We start from the raw sequence: 21,491 nt of genomic DNA, 5'->3' as shown, positions 1-21,491 counted from the left end.
GAGATGGAGTCTTGCTCTGTTGCCCAGGCTAGAGAGCAGTGGCATGATCTCAGCTCACTGCGACCTCCATCTCCCAGGTTCAAACAATTCTCCTGCCCCGGCCTCCCAAGTAGCTGGGATTACAGGTGTGCACCACCACGCCTGGCTAATTTTTGTATTTTTAGTAGAGACAGGGTTTCACCCTGTTGGCCAGGCTGGTCTTGAAGTCCTGACCGCAAGTGATCCACCCACCTTGACCTCTATCTATTTTTAATTTATCTTTTTTTTGTTTTGTTTTGTTCTGTTTTTGAGACAGAGCCTCCTTCTGTCACCCAGGCTGGAGTGCAGTGGTATAGTCATTGTACACTGCAGCCTCCACCTCCTCAGCTCAAGCCAATTCTCTCGCCTCAGCCTCCCAAGTACCTGGGACCACAGGTGCCTGCCATCATGCTGGGCTCTGCCACCGTATTTGAAATTGCAGCCCTGACCCCTTCCACTGTCTATAGCCTTCACCATCTTACTACATAACATAGAATATATGATGTACTATATAACATGGTATATGCAATGCACCATATAATGTAGTATACGTGATGTAGTTATCTCATTTATTTGCTTCTCCTCTAGGAAGCAGGAGGAAGATTCTCCTCTTGTCTGCTTTGCTCTCAGCTGTGTCCCTAGCCCAGAACAGAGTCTGGCACACAGCAGGTACTGAATGAATATGTGTTCAACGAATATTGCGGGTGAGATAGAAGGTGAATATCCGCATTTCCCTTTAGAAGTCACCTGCTCTGGGTTTGAGATCGGCAGGGATCTACTCCAGACAGGAGAACGAATAATTCCACCTGTGCTGATGAGTTGGGAGGATCTAGAGGGCTTGAGATCTTTCCACTGGGGTCAGTGGGGGTGGGTACACCTCCAAACACCCTTTTTTTCTTTGAACAAGATTTTTCCTTAATTCCCCAATACTCCCTTTGAATATATGATTTTAGCCACCATCATAGCGAATTGCATCGTCCTCGCACTGGAGCAGCATCTGCCTGATGATGACAAGACTCCGATGTCTGAACGGCTGGTGAGTGATGTCTCTTCCTGGGGGCTTCTCCTTGGCTTTAGCAGGACATTGATTTTTGGGGGAGTGGAGCAGGGTACAGAGGAGACTCTCAGTCCTGGAGCCCAGAGCCAGATCATGGGAAGCCTAAATTTCTTTTTTATTTTTTCTTGAAACAGAGTATCGCTCTATCACCCAGGCTGGAGTGCAGTGGTTCAGTCATAGCTCACTGCAGCCTCCACTTCCTGGGCTCAAGCCATCCTCCCACTGCAGCCTCCTGAGTAGCAGGGACTACAGGTGCCAACATGCCCAGCTAATTTTCTTATTTTTATCTTTTTCGTAGAGATGGGGATCTCACTAGGTTGCTTAGGCTGGTCTCAAACTGCCCACTTTGGCATCTGACATAATTTCAGGCAGTATACTCAAATGAACATTGTTAATGTTAATAATTATGTCTTGGCCAGGCACAGTAGCTCATGCCTGTAATCCCAGCAGTTTGGGAGGCCAAGGCAGGTAGATCACTTGAGGTCAAGAGTTCGAGACCAGCCTGACCAACATGGTGAAAGCCTGTTTCTACTAAAAAAATACAAAATTAGCTGGATATGGTGGTGCACACCTGTAATCCCAGCTACTTGGGAGGCTGAGGCAGGAGAATCGCTTGAACCCGGGAGGCAGAGGTTACAGTGAGCCAAGATCGCACCATTGCACTCCAGTCTGGGCAACAGGAGTGAAACTCCATCTTGCGGGGCCAGGGGGGTGCGAAGAAAAGAAAAAAGGATACAGATGAAGAGATGCATAGGGTGAGATATAGGAGAAGGGTGTGGCTGGCAGTTTCTAGGTAGCTTCAGGAGGGGGACTGGTCACCAGAAAGACCAAGGCATGATTCGAGGGTTGGGACTTTCAGCCCCACCCCCCAACCTCTGGGAGGGCAGAGGGGCTGAAAATCAAGTTGATCACCAATGGTCAATGATTTAAATCCAACCCTCTAATCATGCCTTGGTTTTCCCGGTGACCAGCCCCCATCCTGAAGCTACCTAGAAACTGCCAGCCATCAGTCAATCCTTAGCCTACAAAAAGACATCCCTTTGGAGATCCCAAGGATTTTAGGAGCTGTACACCAGGAAACAGTGTCAAAGACCAAACATACATTTCACAATGTCACAGTCTTCTAAAAACTATAACTAGCCTAGCAAACCTACGATTTCTAGACCTTTGCATTTTCACTTAAAATAAAGCTAAATAAAAAGAGTCCATTGAAAGACTGGCAAGCAAATAGAAGTACCAGTGGCAAGCTGATATGGAAAAAAAAAATCATTCAGGCAGAATGAAATGATTGTAGCTCGAGAAACATTGCTGTAACAGATGGGAAAACATTCACATAGGGGCTCTGATGGAGAAGACTTATAGCTTAATTTCAGATATGATAGATTATCAGCTGGAAGCCAGAACCAGCCAGAGGTTCTGCAGAGAAACTGGAGGTGAGGATACTGGCCACTTATCAGCCAGTACAGAAGTCCTATTCCAAACCTTTAACAATCTACATGCCAGCTGAGAACCATCCTAAGGGGTCAGATTTAGGAGTGAGGTCAATGCACAAGCTCTAGCCTCAAATGCCTTGAACGCTGCATGTGACAAGTAAATCCTCTAAACCAATGCTTTCCATTAGAACTTTCTGCAGTCACAGAAATGATCTCCATCTGCCCTGTCCAATAGGATTGTCACTTGAAATGTAGCCAGTGTGACTGCAGAACTGCGTTTTTTATTTTATTGCATTTAAATTAATTTTAATTGAAATAGCCACACGTGGCCTGTGACTGTCGTGTTGAATAAGGCAGGTGCAAACAAGTAATTCTGTTTGGCCAAGTGATATCTGAGGTTGGCCCAAAAGGAATGAAGGAGGAAGGTGCCTTCTCTGAGCATTGGCTTTGCTTGCAAAAGGCTTTGGACAAGAGAACTCTACAAGAGGCAGCGAGGGGTGGTGAGTGCAGGAGGGTCAGGGGAAGCGAGAGGGTGGTGGGTACTGATTTCTAGGTGGGCTGGTTCCCTGATCTTGTCAACATCTGCCCAGCCCAAGATGCTGACCTTGCCTTCTCTCCCTTCCAGGATGACACAGAACCATACTTCATTGGAATTTTTTGTTTCGAGGCTGGAATTAAAATCATTGCCCTTGGGTTTGCCTTCCACAAAGGCTCCTACTTGAGGAATGGCTGGAACGTCATGGACTTTGTGGTGGTGCTAACGGGGTAAGTGGCGCGTGCTATACTCTTTGGATTTAACTAGCTGAAGGATTACAAGGCTTTTGGTTGGTGTGGTCTGGGCTGGGCTCAGGAAGGCTGAGCCCTTGTGTTCTCCCTCCCCTCATTATGCGCCTGCCTCCTTTCTGCCAACACCCTACCTCCATGTCTCAGCTGTATGTTACAGCAGATGCTTTCTGTTACAATTAAAATAATATCTCATTATTGTTGGCTGCTTCCAGAGTGCTTTATGCGCATTCTCTAATTTAATCCTTGCAACGACCCACTGAATTAGGAAATATTAATATTCCCATCTGACCACTGAGGAATCAGAAACTCAGAGTGTAACTTGCTTAAGGCCACCCAGCAAGTAAGTGATGGAACTGGGATATGAACAGAAGATTGTGCATTCCAGAACGCAAGGTTTTAAGTGTTGTACCTGCATGGGTCTCTTGATTTGCTTGAAGATATCTTGCTTTTATTTCAACTTGGTGAATGTTTTTTGAGAATGTCTGGGTGCAAGGGATTGTGATGATGACAAAGGAGAAAAGCAAGCTAAATAAGGTACAGTCACTGTCTTCAAGGAGTTTTCAGATCCATATATGATGAACCGTGGTTGAAATGTGTATATGCTTTCCTCTAAGCACCCTGTATGAGGTAGCACCTGCTGATATAACAAAAGATCCAAAGCTAGGAAATGACTTAAACACAGCAGAAGTTTATTTGTCACTCATAGAAAATTCAAAAGTGAGCTGGGTGTGATCGTGCATGCCTGTAATCTCAGCACTTTGGGAGGCTGAGGTGGGAGGATCACTTGAGCTCAGGAGTTCAAGACCAGCCTGGGCAACATAGTGAGACACCCCCATCTCTAAAACATAAAATAAAATAAAAATTAACCAGGCATGGTGGTACATGCCTGGGAGAATTGCTTGAGCCCAGGAGTTGGAGGGCACAGCGAGCTATGATCATACCACCGCACTCCAGCCTGGGCAACAGAGCAAGGCCCCATCTCAAGAAAAGAAGTCCAAAATAATTGTTCCTATCTCCTCCAATGACTGACAGACTCTGACCCTTGCCATATTGTGGCTCTTCATTGTCAGCCCACAGCATCCAATAACTCCATGCTTGTCTGTATCAAACCAGGAAGGAGAAATGAGCATAGAAGGTGATACTTGGAAAGGTTTATGAGTTTGGAAGGGGTGTGACCCATACCTGTTCCATTCATATCCTGTTGGCTAGAACTCAGTCACATGACCACACATCACTGCAAGGGAAGCTGTGAAGTATCAGATTGTGCTTAGAAGAAAAGGGAAGTGGATTTGGAAAATGACCCACTAGTCTGTCAGGGACCTTAAAGACTTTTATTAGATTCCAGTAGGGACATTGCTATCTAGTACCAATGGCTGGTTTCTCCTCTTCCCACTCTCTGCTCTCCTCTGAGCTGTCTGGGCTCTTCTATTCTAAGACCCTTCTTCACTGGGACACCTTTTTCATAGTAATCATTTACAGGATCGTAGCTTTCCATGTTTTGTTGCTGCTCCAGGTTCTGTCTCTTTTGGCGGATGTGATGGGTTGCAGCACCCATGCTGTGCTGGCTGGACTCTCATGATGCAGATTTGTTTCAGAGCAATGTTGCCTCTCACAGAAGGAGCTGTGGCCTATTGGGCTGTTTCTGTAGAGGGCTTCAGATGTCATTGGTCTGTTTTAAGGACTCTGGGCTAGCTCTCATGGGCTTGGGTGTTCACGGAGGGATCTTTGTTGGCTGTGCTCACAGTTCGGTGGCTCGGGACCTTGGTGCGTTCCAAGGACATATTATGGTGCTGGGCACCTTTCTCTTACCCTACTAGGAAACTCATCTGGAAACAGCCTAGTGGCTAACTTTTTTATTGTTTAAAAAATGTAAAGCTGGGCAGGGTGGCTCATGCCTGTATCCTAGCACATTGGGAGGCCAAGGTAGGAGGATTGCTTGAGCCCAGGAGTTTGAGACCAGCCTGGGCAACATAGCAAGACCACATCTCCACAAAATAAAAATTAAAAGTGTGTAAAGCTGGGTACAGTGGCACATGCCTGTAACCCCAATTACTCAGGAGGCTGAAGAGGGAGGATTGCTTGAGCCTAACTAGTTTGAGACCAGCTTGGGTAACCTAGCAAGATCCCATGCAAAACTAAGTAGAGAATAATAGAGCAAACACTGTGTATACATTCATTTATTCAATGACTATTTATTGAACACTTCTATGTGCCAGGTCTTGTTCTAGGCTGTGGGACACAGCAGTAAACAAAAATAGAAAAATCCCATGTTCTTATGGAGCTGAGAGTCTACTGATGGAGATGGACACAATTGATGAATGAATCTAGTGTGTCAGATGGTGGTGAGGGGTACAGAGGAAAAATAAAACAGGGGAGGGATGGGATGTGTGGCAGGCAGGGGTGAGGGGTGCTGGAAGCCAGGGAAGACTTCACTGGGAATGTGACATCTGAATGAAAACCTAAGGGAGGTGAGTGAGTGAGCCATGAGGAGAGCTGGAACAGAGTGTCAGGCAAAGGGAACAGCCAGTGCAAAGGCTCTGAGGCTGGACTGTATCTGACGTGTTTAGTCAATAGTAAGAAGGCCCATGTGGCTAGAGAAGGTGACCAGAAGAATGGGGAGAATTGAGGATAGAGAAGTAATGGAGTAACCTGCCATCAAAACAAAACCTTTCTCTCTCTTTTTTTTTTTTTTGACAAGGGTCTCCCTCTGTCACCCAGGCTGGAGTGCAGCGGTGCAATCTCAGCTCACTGCAGCCTCTGCCTCCCAGGTTCAAGTGATTCTCGTGCCTCAGCCTCCCAAATAGCTTGGATTACAGGTGTGCACCACAACACCTAGCTAATTTTTGAATTGTTAGTAGAGACGGGTTTATGCCATGTTGTCCAGACTGGTCTCGAACTCCTGACCTCAAGTGATCCACCTGGCTCGGCCTCCCAAAGTGCTGGGATTACAGGCGTGAGCCACTGTACTCAGAAAAGCAAAACCTTTCTAACCTTTCTAATCCCTGTTTTCTCCCTCCCTAGACCCATTCCTTTCTGTCCCTCATCCAGGGGCACTTTCCTGAATTTTATGTTTATTATTTCCATTTATGTATTCACACTTTGGCTGCCTAAGTATATAAGAAATATATGCTACCTATTTTTACACTTCAAAATGTTTTTTAAATAGCATCAGAGTGAGAATAGTTTACACTTTGACTATATGTGTAGATAAGAAATATATGGGCTGGGAATGGTGGCTCACACCTGTAATCCTAGCAATTTTGGAGGCAAAGATGGAAGGATTACTTTAGGCCAGAAGTTTGAGACCAGCCTGGCCAATGTAGTGAAACCCCATCTCTACAAAATGAAATAAAATATAATAAAATAATCACCTGGGCATGGTGGTGTGCTCCTGTAATCCCAGCTACTCAGGAGGCCAAGGCGGGAGGATCACTTAAGCCCAGAAGGTTGATGCTGTAGTGAGCTATGACTGAACTCCAGCTTGGGCTACAGACAAGACCCTGTCCCTAAAAATTGTTTTTTTTTTTTTTTTTTTTTAAATAAAGGCCAGGTGTGGTGGCTCACACTTGTAATCCTAGCACTTTGAGAGGCCAAGGCGGGAAGATCACTTGAGTCCAGGAGTTTAAGACTAGCCTGGGCAACATGGTGAAACCCCATCTATACAAAAAAATGCAAAAATTTAGCCAGGCATGATGACGTATGCCTGTAGTCCCAGCTACTCAGGAGGCTGAAGTGGGAGGATCACGTGAGCCCAGGAGGTCGAGGCTGCAGTGAGCCATGATTGCACCACTGCACTCCAGCCTGGGTAACAAAGTAAAACCTTGTCTCAAAAAAATAAAAAAGAAAAAAAAAGAAAAAGAAAAAAAAAAGATACGTGGTACTGTTTTTCCAACTTCACATTTCTCTAACCTGACTTTTGTGTTCAGCATGAGATAAATCTGATTAATAAAAATAGTTTTCATGCATCCATTTTCACGACTGCATAGTATTCTCTGGTAGGAGTATGCTGCTGTGTATTTATCTATTTGGATTGTTTCCAGCTTTGGGCTATTTTGACGCAAAGTGTCCCTGCTTTCTCCCGAGTGAGTTTCTCTAGGGCACATACCCAGGAGTGGAACTGCTGAGTTGCACACTGTGTGCATCCTCAGCCCTACTAGGTATTGCCAAATTGCTCTGCAAAGTGGTTGTGCCAATTCATGCTCCCTGGAGGCTGGCTTCTGCTGGCTGGGGCTGGCTTGACCTTGCTGGCAGGAAGGAGCCTTAAAAATCCCTGTGTGGCTTTTTTTGTTTTACTTTTACTTTAGGGGTACAAGTGCAGATCTATTACATGGGTAAACTTGTGTCTTCGGTGTTTGTTGTACAGGTTATTTCATTACCCAGGTATTAAGCCTAGTACCCATTAGTTATTTTTCTTGATCATCTCCCTCCTCCCGCCCTCCACCCTCCAAAAGGCCCCAGTGCGTGTTGTTTGCCTCTGTATGTCCACGTGTTATCATCATTTAGCTCCCACTTAGAACACGCAGCATTTGGTTTTCTGTTCCTGCATTAGTTTGCTAAGGATAATGGCCTCCAGGTCCATCCATGTCCCTATAAAGGACATGATCTTGTTTCTTTTTATGGTTGCGTAGTATTCCATGGTGTATATGTACCACATTTTCTTTATCCAGTCTATCATTAATGGGCTTTTGCAGCCCTGTTTTTTTTTTTTTTTTCCGTAATAACATGGTTATGGGAACACTTAGGGAAGCTCATATACTATTGAGCAGTGTGATGGTTAATATTGAGTGTCAACTTGATCAGCTTGAAGGATGCAAAGTCTTGTTCCTGGGTGTGTCTGTGAGGGTGTTGCCAAAGGAGATTAACATTTGAGCCGGTGAACTGGGAGAGGCAGATCCACCCCCAATCTGTGTGGGCATCATCTAATCAGCTGCCAGTGTGGCCAGAATAAAAGCAGGCAGAAGAAGTTGGAAAGAGCAGACTTGCTGAGTCTTCTGGCCTTCATCTTTGTCCTGTGCTGGATGCTTCCTGCCCTCTAAAATCAGACTCCAAGTTCTTCAGCTTTTGGACTCATGGACTTACACCAGTGGTTAGCCAGGAGCTCTCAGGCCTTTGGCCACAGACTGAAGGCTGCACTGTCGGCTTCCCTACTTTTGAGGTTTGAGGACTCTGACCAATCCACCACTGGCTTCCTTGCTCTTCATCCTTCAGATGGGCTATTGTGGGACTTTACCTTGTGATTGTGTGAGTCAATTCTCCTTAATAAAGTCCCTTTCATATATACATCTATCCTGTTAGTTTTGTCCCTCTAAAGAACTCTGACTAATACAGGCACTTAGTGGGTCCCAATAAGTGATCATTAAACTGAAGGCAGTCATTCAATAGGTCAGTTTGTCACTTGTAAGTGTTCGTATCTCCCTGCTTTCAACAAGGTGGCCTTTCTTCTAGTTTCCTGTCATCTGATGGGAGAGATTCTAGATTCATTCCTCTAGAGGAGAAATTCTTCATCTAGAACAGATAGGTCCTAAGGGTGAGAGCTCATCGTTGGGATGAATGAACCCGCTGAAATTTTATGCAAGAAAAAAATTGTGTATATGTATATATTTTTTTCTGGTCTGTAGTTTTTATTAGATTCTCAGGAAATCCTGACCCTATCATGAAGAGCTTCTATTCTAGATTGGGTTCGTTTCACATCCCCTTCTCCTTTCTTTTTGAATTCATCATGCATTTCTTTCACTTGCTTTTCTTGCTCTTATTTCTCTGGTAGTCAGTTATCCTTATTGTCTGGTGGTTCTGTCTCCTTCAAATCAGACACATTGCTCAAATTTTATTACTCCAGATTCCAAGGTGCTGTTTAGTGTCTTGTTGGGTTGTAAGCTAGGAACAGGGAGGGGACAGTAAAACATTCTGCATGAGCTGGGTGCAGCGGCAAGCACCTGGAATTCCACCTACTGGAAGCTGAGGTGGGAGGATTCCCTGAGCCCAAGGGTTTAAGGCCAGCCTGGGAAACAAAGTGAGATTTTGTCTTAAAAAAAAAAAAAAAATCCCAGCTGGGAACTGTGGCTCATGCTTGTAATCCCAGCACTTTGGGAGGCAGAGGCGGGCAGATTGCTTGAAGTCAGGAGTTCGAGACCAGCCTGGCCAACATGGTGAAACCCCATCTGTACTAAAAATACAAAAGGGTAAAAGAAAGAAAAAAATTAGCCTGGCGTGGTGGTGCGGTGTGCACTGGTAATCCCAGTTATTCGGGAGGCTGAGGCAACAGAATCACTTGAATCCAGGAGGCAGAGGTTGCAGTGAGCTGAGATTGTGCCACTGCACTCCATCCTGGGCGACAGAGTGAAACTCTGTCTCAAAAAAAAAAAAAAAGAAGAAAGAAAAAATACACACACACACACACACACACACACACATACATCATGCAGACCTAGCCTTCTGCCAATGTCAATGGTAGAGAAACACAGTAGACACTTAATTCTATGTTTCAGAGAGGAGGGGACTCAAATATATTAATTTGACATTGAGACAGTGATGACTTTAATGAGTACTTTCTTTCCCCCCCCCTTTTTTTTTTTTTTTTTTTTGAGACAGAGTGCAGTGGTGGGATTTCGGCTCACTGTAGCCTCTGCCTCCTGGGTTCCAGCAGTTCTCCTGCCTCAGCCTCCTGAGTAGCTGGGACTACAGGCACGCGCTGCTGTGCCTAGCTAGTTTTTGTATTTTTAGTAGAGACGGGGTTTCACACTATCAGCCAGACTGGTCTCAAACTCCGGACCTCAGGTGATCTGCCCACCTTGGCCTCCCAAAGTGCTGGGATTACAGGCATGAGCCACCATGCCCCGCCTAATGAATACTTTCTGATTAACCTGTTGCCCTCTCAGATTCCTGAAGCAAACCACAGCGTTAAAACATGATTCATTTTTTGTGGACCACCACGGTGTTTGCCTTCTTCTTGGGTGAAGTTTGGTGGAGAAGATCTTACCCCAGATATCTGTTTGTTCTTTGTACCTCAGAGCCTCAGAGAAATCCTAACTTTATAATTTTGTCAAACCCTTGTAAGGCGTGTTTTTATTGTATTTGTGTTCTGATCATGAAACTGAAAATGTGTAAGAGGAAGATTTCAGAAGCTTGGCTGTATGTCTGAGATGACAGTTATTTTACTGTCATTCTCAAATATATATAAATATTGAAGAGATCAAATAACACAAATTGTGCATGTTAAGAAACGAGACTGTGAACCTCACCAGAGAGGGATGAGCACAATTTTTTTTCTTTTTTTATTCACAGGGTTAGCACTGTACCTGGCACATAATAAATGCTCAGTAAAATAAATGGCTGTTAAGCTGGAAAAGGGTAACACTTCTGATAATGAGTGTTCTGGGAAATTTACTAAGCTGTTTAGAAGATGGGACCAACACACTGATAGAGATAGTCAGATAGTCCAGAAGTCTATGGCAGATGCCCTGAACATCAGATAAGATATAAGGCAGAGAAGCTCTGGGTCTTTGCCAGCTCTGACATTTTGTGACTCTATGAAAACGAAGATTCCTTTTTAGAAGGGTCTGTAAACTGTCTCAGGCTTTGGGCCGTTTTGTTGAAGATCAGAGGCAAGGAAAAGACCCAACTACACAGGAACCAGCAGGGAAAGATGTTGTTTTTGGTCTTGTAGCATCATTGATTTTTTTTTTTTTTTTTTGAGGTGGAGTTTTGCTCTTGTTGCCCAGGCTAGAATGCAATGGCATGATCTCGGCTCACTGCAACCTCCGCCTCCCAGGTTCAAGCAATTCTCCTGCCTCAGCCTTCCGAGTAGCTGGGATTACAGGCATGTTCCACCAAGCCCGGCTAATTTTTTTGTATTTTTAGTAGAGACGGGGTTTCTCCATGTTGGTCAGGCTGGTCTCGAACTCCTGACCTCAGGTGATCCGCCCACCTCTGTCTCCCAAAGTGCTGAGATTACAACCGTGAGCCACCACGCCGGGCCTCATCATTGAATTTTAAGGCTCCATGGACTCTGGCAGGTCCAGCCCTTCTATTTTTCTCACAAAGAAGTGGTTTGTCCAAAGTCACACAGGGATGGTGGCAAGAGATCTAGAATAAGAAGGTGTCTTCATGTCATGGAGCCAGGAACCCTGGCATTTTGGGCAATGGAAGTGGTATAAATGTTTACTATCACCCCTCAGTTTCTGCCACTAGAGCCCAGCTCTCTCTTCCTTCCTCTTGCCCCCTGACTAGCCTGTGGCCTCTTTCCAGAGAATAAGAAAGGGATCCTCAGAGAATAATCCAGTTCTCTCACTTTTTATTATATAGTTGAGGAAACCAAATCTCAGAGGGGTCAGTGTCTTGACCATACACCTCTCATGTCCTCTCTCCTTTTCAATTAATTGAATAAATACATGTAGTTGCTTCTTACCTCCTTTCTTTCTTCACCCCTGCCCCATGCAACTGCTCTGAGTTGCCTTCACATGTAAACAGCATTCCAACAACAACAACAAAACACAACCAGCATTCTAACTCATGAGACCAGCAACAGTTCCTATAAATACCAGCAGCATTTTATTTTAATGTCTCTCTGCAGTAGTTTCTCCCCTCCATGGATCAGTCATCCTTGGTACCAAAAGGATTCCCCACTGTGACACAAATGCTTTTTGTCATTCTCAGTGAGTTATACCATTGAGAGAGCATCGATCTTTTTATTGTTCAAAGCTTTTGGTTGTCATGATATTTGCTGGACCATGTTTCACCAGGAACCACATCACTTCCTAGCAGCAGGAGCTATTTCCTTCCATCTTCTAACAACACCAGCAGGGACAGTGATAATAATGATGTTAGCTACCATGGTTGCTATTCTTATCATTTATTGAGTACTTACTATGTGTCAGGGACTACGTTAAGAGTTTTGTGTGCATTATCACATTTAGCCTCGCTAGCCTTTGTACAGATGAATCTGAGGCTAAGAGAGGTTAAGCTGCTCACAAGGGAGTCACACAGCTGGTAAGGGGTGGATCAGGATTTCAGCCTCTCTGCTAGGACACTTCTCTAAACCTAGAATACCACTGGGCCTATGTTAAATTCAGCAAAGAGCTATATTCAACCCAGTGTCCTTAGGAATGTAATGCCTGTTATTAACAACAGTGGCAACACTGATAAGCTGAAACTTATGAGGTGCTTACAATATGATATACTATATATTATATACATACATAGGCACCCACCTATAATCTCAGCACTTTAGGAGGCCAAGTCAGGAGGATCACTTGAGCCCAGGAGTTCGAGACCAGCCTGAGCAGCATAGCAAGATCCTGTCTCTGTAAAAAGTTTATTTTTTAAGTTGGCCAGGTATGTTGGTACATGCCTGTAGTCCCAGCTAATGAGGAGGCTGAGGCAGGAGGATTGCTTGAGCCCAGGAATTTGAGGCTGCAGTGAACTATGATCACACCACTGCACTCCAGCCTGAGTGACAGAGCAAGACTGTCTCTAAAAATAAAAATAAAAATAAAATTATTTCAACTCTCAAGGTTAAATAAATACTATTATTCTCCCCATTTACAGATGGAGCAACTGAGGCTCAAAGACATTAAATGCTTACTGTCTTAGTCTGTTTTCTGTTTCTTATAGCAGAACACCTGAAACTGAGTAATTTATAAAGAAAAAGCAATTTATTTCTTACAGTTATGGAGACTGGAAAGTTTAAGGTCAAGGCTGCATGAGCTATAATGCACACACACTACTGCACTCCAGGCTGAGTGACAGAGTGAGAGACCCTGTGTCAATAAATAATAATATAAAATAAATAAAACAAATTTCAACATGAGTTTTGGAAGGTTTGAAATAGTCAAGCCAGAGCATCTGTCTCATAAGTGGTGGACCCAGGATTTGAACTAAGGCAGATCTGGATCTAGAACCCATTTTCTTGAATCCTATGCTAGTTCCCTAAGGTCAAGTTTGCCAAGGAAAATAAACTTGAGAATTTGAATAGAGCTCTCTGGCATGGGAAGTCAGGGTGATCCTTCCTTTCTCTCCCTGATCTTGGGTTCCACTATGTCTGGGGGAAAACAGGAGCAGAAGAGATTTCAAGAAATGAGAGATTGGCCTAGCACCGTGGTTAAGACTTGGATTTCAGAGTCAGAGGAAGCTCCTCCCTCTATGACAGTGAGAATGTGGGTTGAACTCACTGAACCTCAGTTTTCTCACCTGGAAAAAGAGAGTAAAACTAGTGTCTAGCTCCTAGGGTTTGCATCACACACGAAAGTTGGTAAACTGAAGGAAAAAAAACTTAAATTCTTGTGGGGGGACATGTGGTAGATGCTACAAATTCTCCATGCCTTATTTACCTAGTTTACCTCTAAGTTCACCTGCAGCTTCCTCTTGGTACACTCGCATCTCTCTACATCTCTGTTGGAGGGCAGTCTCTGGCATCACAGAGTTTGCTGAGCCCCCATGCCAGATGCTTAACAACCTCGGTAGCATCCCTCAACCAGTGAGCTAGGGAGTTGGTGTATAAATACCCTGGCTTCCCCATTGCTCAGTGGGAAAACATTGAAATATGTTATACAGCATCATAGAGGCTCCTCAGTAAAATTGAATCCTAGTTGTTCACCATAAAACCCATTCACTAGTGTACCCTTTACCAATCTCTCTCTTTCTCATTCCATACTTGTAATTCCTTGGATTACCTCCCAAATTAACCACTGGACCCTAGTTTTTGCCTTGGGGTCTACCCGGCACTAACTCAAGGAGCGGAAATTGGAAGCTTAGTGGGTTACAGGTTTCAGCACCCTGGACAGCTCCCAGCACACCGTATTGTGCTAAAATGTTCTCTTCCCTCCCTCTGCCTCCAGCTGGGGTGGAGAGGGACTGAGTGAAGGCCAGATGGCCAGGTGACCTTGTTCCATACTGAGCTTCTTGGCCATTTTCCCTGTGGGGCTGGAGAAGACCTTGCCATCCATCTCTCTGCAGGTTTGGGGGCCGACTGAGGTCTTGTTCTCTCGAATTGCTGTGACAAATGCCAGCCTGCCTCCAAGGGGCATCTGTCCCACTGCCTCTACAGTTTGCATGCCTAATGACTCCTCTCGTCTCACCAGGGCAGGGAAGAGGCTGCCTGGTGGGCCGCTTGAAGCCGGGAGGCCAAGATCATGCCACTGGACTCGCAACAAACCGAGACTCTTTTTTTTTTTTTTTTTTTTTTCTTCCTCGAGACAGGGTCTTGCTCTGTCGCCCAGGCTGGAGTGCAGTGGCGCGATCTTGGCTCACTGCAGCCTCCGCCTCCCGGTTCAAGCACTCCCATCTCAGCCTCCCAAGTAGCTGGGATTACAGGCGCACACCACCATGCCTGGCTAATTTTTGCATTTTTATTAGAGAGGGGGTTTCACCATGTTGGCCAGGCTGATCTCGAACTCCTGACCTCAGGTGATCCACTCGCCTTGGCCTCTCAAAGTGCTGGGATTGCAGCCGTGAGCCACCATGCCTGGCCAACAGAATAGGACTCTGTCTCAAAAAATAATTTTTTTTAAACATTGCTTTGCAACCCAGCTGCTTCTTGTGCAGGCATCTCTAAATGAGGACAGCCAGTCTACACAGACATGTAAGGAAGCATAGTGGTTAAGACCTGATCTTTGGGGTTAGAGTGGATTCCAAACCTGACTCCACTGTTTCCAAGCTGTGTGACCTTGGGCAAGTTACTGTACCTCTCTGAATCTTCAATTTCTTCATCTGGAAAATGAGAGTAGTAGCATTCCCTGACTTGGTGGGGCATGGTGGCTCACGCTTGTAATCCAAACACTTTGGGAAGCCAAGGTGGGTGAATCACTTAAACTTGGGAGTTCGAGGCCATTCTGGGCAACATGGTGAAACTCCATCTCTACAAAAACAAAACAAAGCAAAAATTATCTGGGTGTGATAGTGTGTGCCTGTAATTCCAGCTACTCAGGAGGCTGAGGTGGGAGAAAGACTTGAGCCCAGGAGGTCAAGTCTGCAGTGAGCCATGCTTGCACCACTGCAGTCCAACAGAGCGAGACCTTGTCTCAAACAAACAAACAAAACAAAACAACAACAAAGTACTACCACCTTATGGAGTTGTTTTCAAGGTTCAATGAGTTAATGTCTGACCCATGCTGTGCTGGGTTTATGGATGTTATTTGCCCAGGGACAGTCTGAAGAAAGAGAAAGTGATATAGTCCATTAGGCCTCAGCTTCCTCATCTGTGGAATGGGAATAGTAATTGCACTTAACCTCAAAAGGTAAAAGTCAGTGAGATACATATAAGGTATTTAGAGCAAAAACTGGCACAGAATAAGTGCTCAATTATATCAGCTATTGTAAGACTAATAACTACCATTATAATGATGATAATAATTATTACTACTTCTCCAGGCCCAGTTCCTGGACCAGTTAGTTAACTGTAGGGAACGTTTGCTATTATTAGTTTCTTTTCCAATATCTGACCTCCCTTTCCAATTTAGGGAGAATCCTCCCCTTTGTATATAGTACTGCTGGTCCATGGGACCCTACCTTCACTTGTAAGTTGAAGGTGAAAGGGATTCATTCTCTCCCCATAACCTGGTAGTCAGGGCATGTGATTTAAACAACCAGGGCCAGGTGCGGTGGCTCACGCCTGTAATCCCAGCACTTTGGGATGCCAAGGCAGGAGGATAGCTTGAGCCAAGCCCAGAAGTTTGAGACCAGCCTGGGCAACATAGTGAGACCCCTATCTCTTAAATATTTTTTTAATTAGCTGGGGGTGGTAGCACAGGCTTGTAGTTCCCGCTACTCAGGAGGTTGAGGCAGGAGGATTGCTTGAGCCCAGGAGGTCAAGGCTGCAGTGAGCCATGATAGTGCCGCTACACTCCAGCCCAGCCTGGGCAACAGAGCAAGACCCTATCTCAAAAAACAAGCTAACAAAAAACCCAACCAGTCACGTTTTCCTACCCAGGAATTTGAAAATGGACCAAGTGACCCAAACATGATGGTTCGGATTCTTTCATGGCTGCTTCTGCAGGAGGAGGTCAGGCTGGCTACATTGTTCCTGCTCATTTCCCAAATCCCCTCTTCTGGCCCCCTGTTGATTATCTGAGTTTCCGAAAAATCCCTTTCATGCCTAAGGTAGCCGGTCAGTGTTTGGTTTTGCAATTAAGAACCCAGACTGGGCCGGGTGCGGTGGCTCACGCCTGTAATCTCAGCACTTTGGGAGGCCGAGGCGGGCAGATCACGAGATCAGGAGATCGAGACCGTCCTGGCTAACATGGTGAAACCCCGTCTCTATTAAAAATATGAAAAAAAATTAGCTGGGCATGATGGTGGTCACCTGTAGTCCCAGCTACTCAGGAGGCTGAGGCAGGAGAATGGCATGAACCCGGGAGGCAGAGCTTGCAGTGAGCTGAGATTGCACGACTGCACACCAGCCTGGGTGACAGAACGAGACTCCATCAAAAAAAGAAAAAAAAAAGAACCCAGACTGATCCTGAGACAAAGATTTGAGGGCAACGGATCACGAGGTCAGGAGATTGAGACCATCCTGGCTAACACGGTGAAACCCTGTATCTATTAAAAATACAAAAAATTAGCTGGGCCTGGTGGTGGGTGCCTGTAGTCCCAGCTACTCGGGAGGCTGAGGCAGGAGAATGGCATGAACCAGGGAGGCGGAGCTTGCAGTGAGCCGAGATTGCACCACTGCACTCCAGCCTGGGCGACACAGCAAGACTCCATCTCAAAAAAAAAAAAAAAAAAAAAAAAATTTGAGGGCAAGTGGTTTGTTTGGCAATACCAGGAAACAGGAGAACAGGATAGTAAGAAAGGAAAGAGAGGGTGGAGCCAAGATGGCCGAATAGGAACAGCTCCGGTCTCCAGCTCCCAGCCCCAGCGACACAGAAGACGGGTGATTTCTGCATTTCTGCTTGAGGTACCCGTTTCATCTCACTAGGGAGTGCCTAACAGCGGGTGCAGGACAGTTGGTGAAGCGCACTGTGCGCGAGCCAAAGCAGGGCGAGGCATTGCCTCACTCGGGAAGCGCAAGGGGTCAGGGAGTTCCCTTCCCTAGTCAAAGAAAGGGGAAACAGACGGCACCTGGAATATCGGGTCAGTCCCATCCTAATACTGCGCTTTTCCAACGGGCCTGGAAAACGGCACACTAGGAGATTGTGTCCCGCACCTGGCTCGGAGGGTCCTATGCCCACAGAGTCTCGCTGATTGCTAGCACAGCAGTCTGAGATCAAACTGCAAGGCGGCAGCGAGGCTGGGGGAGGGGCGCCCGCCATTGCCCAGGCTTGCTTAGGTAAACAAAGCAGCCAGGAAGCTCGAACTGGGTGGAGCCCACCACAGCTCAAGGAGGCCTGCCTGCCTCTGTAGGCTCCACCTCTGGGGGCAAGGCACGGACAAACAAAAACTCAGCAAGAACCTCCACAGACTTAAAGGTCCCTGTCTGACTGACAGCTTTGAAGAGAGTAGTGGTTCTCCCAGCACGCAGCTGGAGATCTGAGAACGGACAGACTGCCTCCTAAAGTGGGTCCGTCACCCCTGAGCAGCCTAACTGGGAGGCACCCCCCCAGTAGGGACAGACTGACACCTCATTCAACCGGGTACTCCTCTGAGACAAAACTTTCAGACGAACTATCAGACAGCTGAATTTGTGGTCTCACGAAAATCCGCTGTTCTGCAGCCAGCGCTGCTGACACCCAGCCAAACAGGGTCTGGAGTGGACCTCTAGTAAACTCCAACAGACCTGCAGCTGAGGGTCCTGTCTGGTAGAAGGAAAACTAACAGACAGAAAGGACATCCACACCAAAAACCCATCTGTACATCACCATCATCAAAGACAAAAAGTAGATAAAACCACAAAGATGGGGAAAAAACAGAGCAAAAAAACTGGAAACTCTAAAAAACAGAGCACCTCTCCTCCTCCAAAGGAACGCAGTTCCTCACCAGCAACGGAACAAAGCTGGATGGAGGATGACTTTGATGAGTTGAGAGAAGAAGGCTTCAGACGATCAAACTACTCGGAGCTACGAGAGGAAATTCAAAACAATAGCAAAGAAGTTAAAAACTTTGAAAAAATATTAGAAGAATGGATAACTAGAATAACCAATGGAGAGAAGGGCTTAAAGGAGCTGATGGAGCTGAAAGCCAAGTTTCGAGAACTACGCGAAGATTGCAGAAGCCTCAGTAGCAGATGCGATCAACTGGAAGAAAGGATATCGCTGATGGAAGATGAAATGAATGAAATGAAGAGAGAAGGGAAGTTTAGAGAAAAAAGAATAAAAAGAAATGAACAAAGCCTCCAAGAAATTTGGGACTATGTGAAAAGACCAAACCTACGTCTGATTGGTGTACCTGAAAATGATGGGGAGAATGGAACCAAGTTGGAAAACACTCTGCAAGATATTATCCAGGAGAACTTCCCCAATCTAGCAAGGCAGGCCAGCATTCAGATTCAGGAAATACAGAGAACGCCACAAAGATACTCCTCGAGAAGGGCAACTCCAAGACACATAATTGTCAGATTCACCAAAGTTGAAATGAAGGAAAAAATGTTAAGGGCAGCCAGAGAGAAAGGTCGGGTTACCCACAAAGGGAAGCCCATCAGACTAACAGCTGATCTCTCAGCAGAAACTCTACAAGCCAGAAGAGAGTGGGGGCCGATATTCAACATTCTTAAAGAAAAGAATTTTCAACCCAGAATTTGCTATCCCGCCAAACTAAGCTTCATAAGTGAAGGAGAAATAAAATACTTTACAGACAAGCAAACGCTGAGTGATTTTGTCACCACCAGGCCTGCCCTAAAAGAGCTCCTGAAGGAAGCACTAAACATGGAAAGGAACAACCGGTACCAGCCACTGCAAAAACATGCCAAATTGTAAAGACCATCGAGGCTAGGAAGAAACAATAGCAACTAACGAGCAAAATAACCAACTAACATCATAATGACAGGATCAGATTCACACATAACAATATTAACGTTAAATGTAAATGGGCTAAATGCTCCAATCAAAAGACACAGACTGGCAAATTGGATAAGGAGTCAAGACCCATCAGTGTGCTGTATTCAGGAAACCCATCTCACGTGCAGAGACACACATAGACTCAAAATAAAGGGATGGAGGAAGATCTATCAAGCAACTGGAAAACAAAAAAAGGCAGGGGTTGCAATCCTAGTCTCTGATAAAATAGACTTTAAACCAACAGAGATCAAAAGAGACAAAGAAGGCCATTACATAATGGTAAAGGGATCAATTCAACAAGAAGAGCTAACTATCCTAAATATATATGCACCCAACACAGGAGCACCCAGATTCATAAAGCAAGTCCTCAGTGACCTACAAAGGGACTTAAACTCCCACACAATAATAATGGGAGATTTTAACACCCCACTGTCAACATTAGACAGATCAACGAGACAGAAAGTTAACAAGGATATCCAGGAATTGAACTCAGCTCTACATAAAGTGGACCTAATAGACATCTACAGAACTCTCCACCCCAAGTCAACAGAATATACATTTTTTTCAGCACCACACCACACCTATTCCAAAATTGACCACATAGTTGGAAGTAAAGCTCTCCTCAGCAAATGTAAAAGAACAGAAATTATAACAAACTGTCTCTCAGACCACAGTGCAATCAAACTAGAACTCAGGATTAAGAAACTCACTCAAAACCCCTCAACTACATGGAAACTGAACAACCTGCTCCTGAATGACTATTGGGTACATAATGAAATGAAGGCTGAAATAAAGATGTTCTTTGAAACCAACGAGAACAAAGACACAACATACCAGAATCTCTGGGACACATTCAAAGCAGTGTGTAGAGGGAAATTTATAGCACTAAATGCCCACAAGAGAAAGCAGGAAAGATCCAAAATTGACACCCTAACATCACAATTAAAAGAACTAGAAAAGCAAGAGCAAACACATTCAAAAGCTAGCAGAAGGCTAGAAATAACTAAAATCAGAGCAGAACTGAAGGAAATAGAGACACAAAAAACCCTTCAAAAAATTAATGAATCCAGGAGCTGGTTTTTTGAAAAGATCAACAAAATTGATGGACCGCTAGCAAGACTAATAAAGAAGAAAAGAGAGAAGAATCAAATAGATGCAATAAAAAACGAAAAAGGGGATATCACCACCGATCCCACAGAAATACAATCTACCATCAGAGAATACTACAAACACCTCTATGCAAATAAACTAGAAAATCTAGAAGAAATGGATAAATTCCTCGACAAATACACCCTCCCAAGACTAAACCAGGAAGAAGTTGAATCTCTGAATAGACCAATAACAGGTTCTGAAATTGTGGCAATAATCAATAGCTTACCAACCAAAAAGAGTCCAGGACCTGACGGATTCACAGCTGAATTCTACCAGAGGTACAAGGAGGAACTGGTACCATTCCTTCTGAAACTATTCCAATCGATAGAAAAAGAGGGAATCCTCCCTAACACATTTTATGAAGCCAGCATCGTCCTGATACCAAAACCTGGCAGAGACATAACCAAAAAAGAGAATTTCAGACCAATATCCTTGATGAACATTGATGCAAAAATCCTCAATAAAATACTGGCAAACCGAATCCAGCAGCACATCACAAAGCTTATCCACCATGATCAAGTGGGCTTCATCCCTGGGATGCAAGGCTGGTTCAACACATGCAAATCAATAAATGTAATCCAGCATATAAACAGAACCAAAGACAAAAACCACATGATTATCTCAATAGATGCAGAAAAGGCCTTTGACAAAATTCAACAACCCTTCATGCTAAAAACTCTCAATAAATTAGGTATTGATGGGACGTATCTCAAGATAATAAGAGCTATCTATGACAAACCCACAGCCAATATCATACTGAATGGGCAAAAACTGGAAGCATTCCCTTTGAAAACTGGCACCAGACAGGGATGCCCTCTCTCACCGCTCCTATTCAACATAGTGCTGGAAGTTCTGGCCAGAGCAATCAGGCAGGAGAAGGAAATAAAGGGTATTCAACTAGGAAAAGAGGAAGTCAAATTGTCCCTGTTTGCAGATGACATGATTGTATATCTAGAAAACCCCATTGTCTCAGCCCAAAATCTCCTTAAGCTGATTAGCAACTTCAGCAAAGTCTCAGGATACAAAATTAATGTACAAAAATCACAAGCATTCTTGTACACCAATAACAGACAAAACTCTTTACACTCTATGTGACAGAAAGAAAAAAAATGGCAGTTAGAG

The 21,491-nt window shown here is 44.8% G+C and overlaps 1 protein-coding gene across 2 annotated transcripts in view; it reads left to right on the top strand.

The window, feature by feature from the left end:
* CACNA1A (calcium voltage-gated channel subunit alpha1 A) overlaps positions 1-21,491 on the top strand; it is a 308,894-nt gene that overhangs the window by 50,452 nt on the left and 236,951 nt on the right. For both annotated transcript variants that reach the window (XM_032169902.2, XM_058425055.1), the window contains exons 2-3: positions 949-1,054; positions 3,134-3,273. In XM_032169902.2, coding sequence (XP_032025793.1) covers positions 949-1,054; positions 3,134-3,273 — 246 coding nt within the window. The remainder of the gene's footprint in view (positions 1-948; positions 1,055-3,133; positions 3,274-21,491) is intronic.

This window comes from Hylobates moloch, unplaced genomic scaffold, assembly GCF_009828535.3.
Source record: "Hylobates moloch isolate HMO894 unplaced genomic scaffold, HMol_V3 SCAFFOLD_12, whole genome shotgun sequence".
NCBI classification, from domain to species: Eukaryota; Metazoa; Chordata; class Mammalia; order Primates; family Hylobatidae; genus Hylobates; species Hylobates moloch.
The sequence above is the reverse complement of the archived record's forward strand: the minus strand, read 5'-3'. Positions and strand labels throughout refer to the sequence as shown.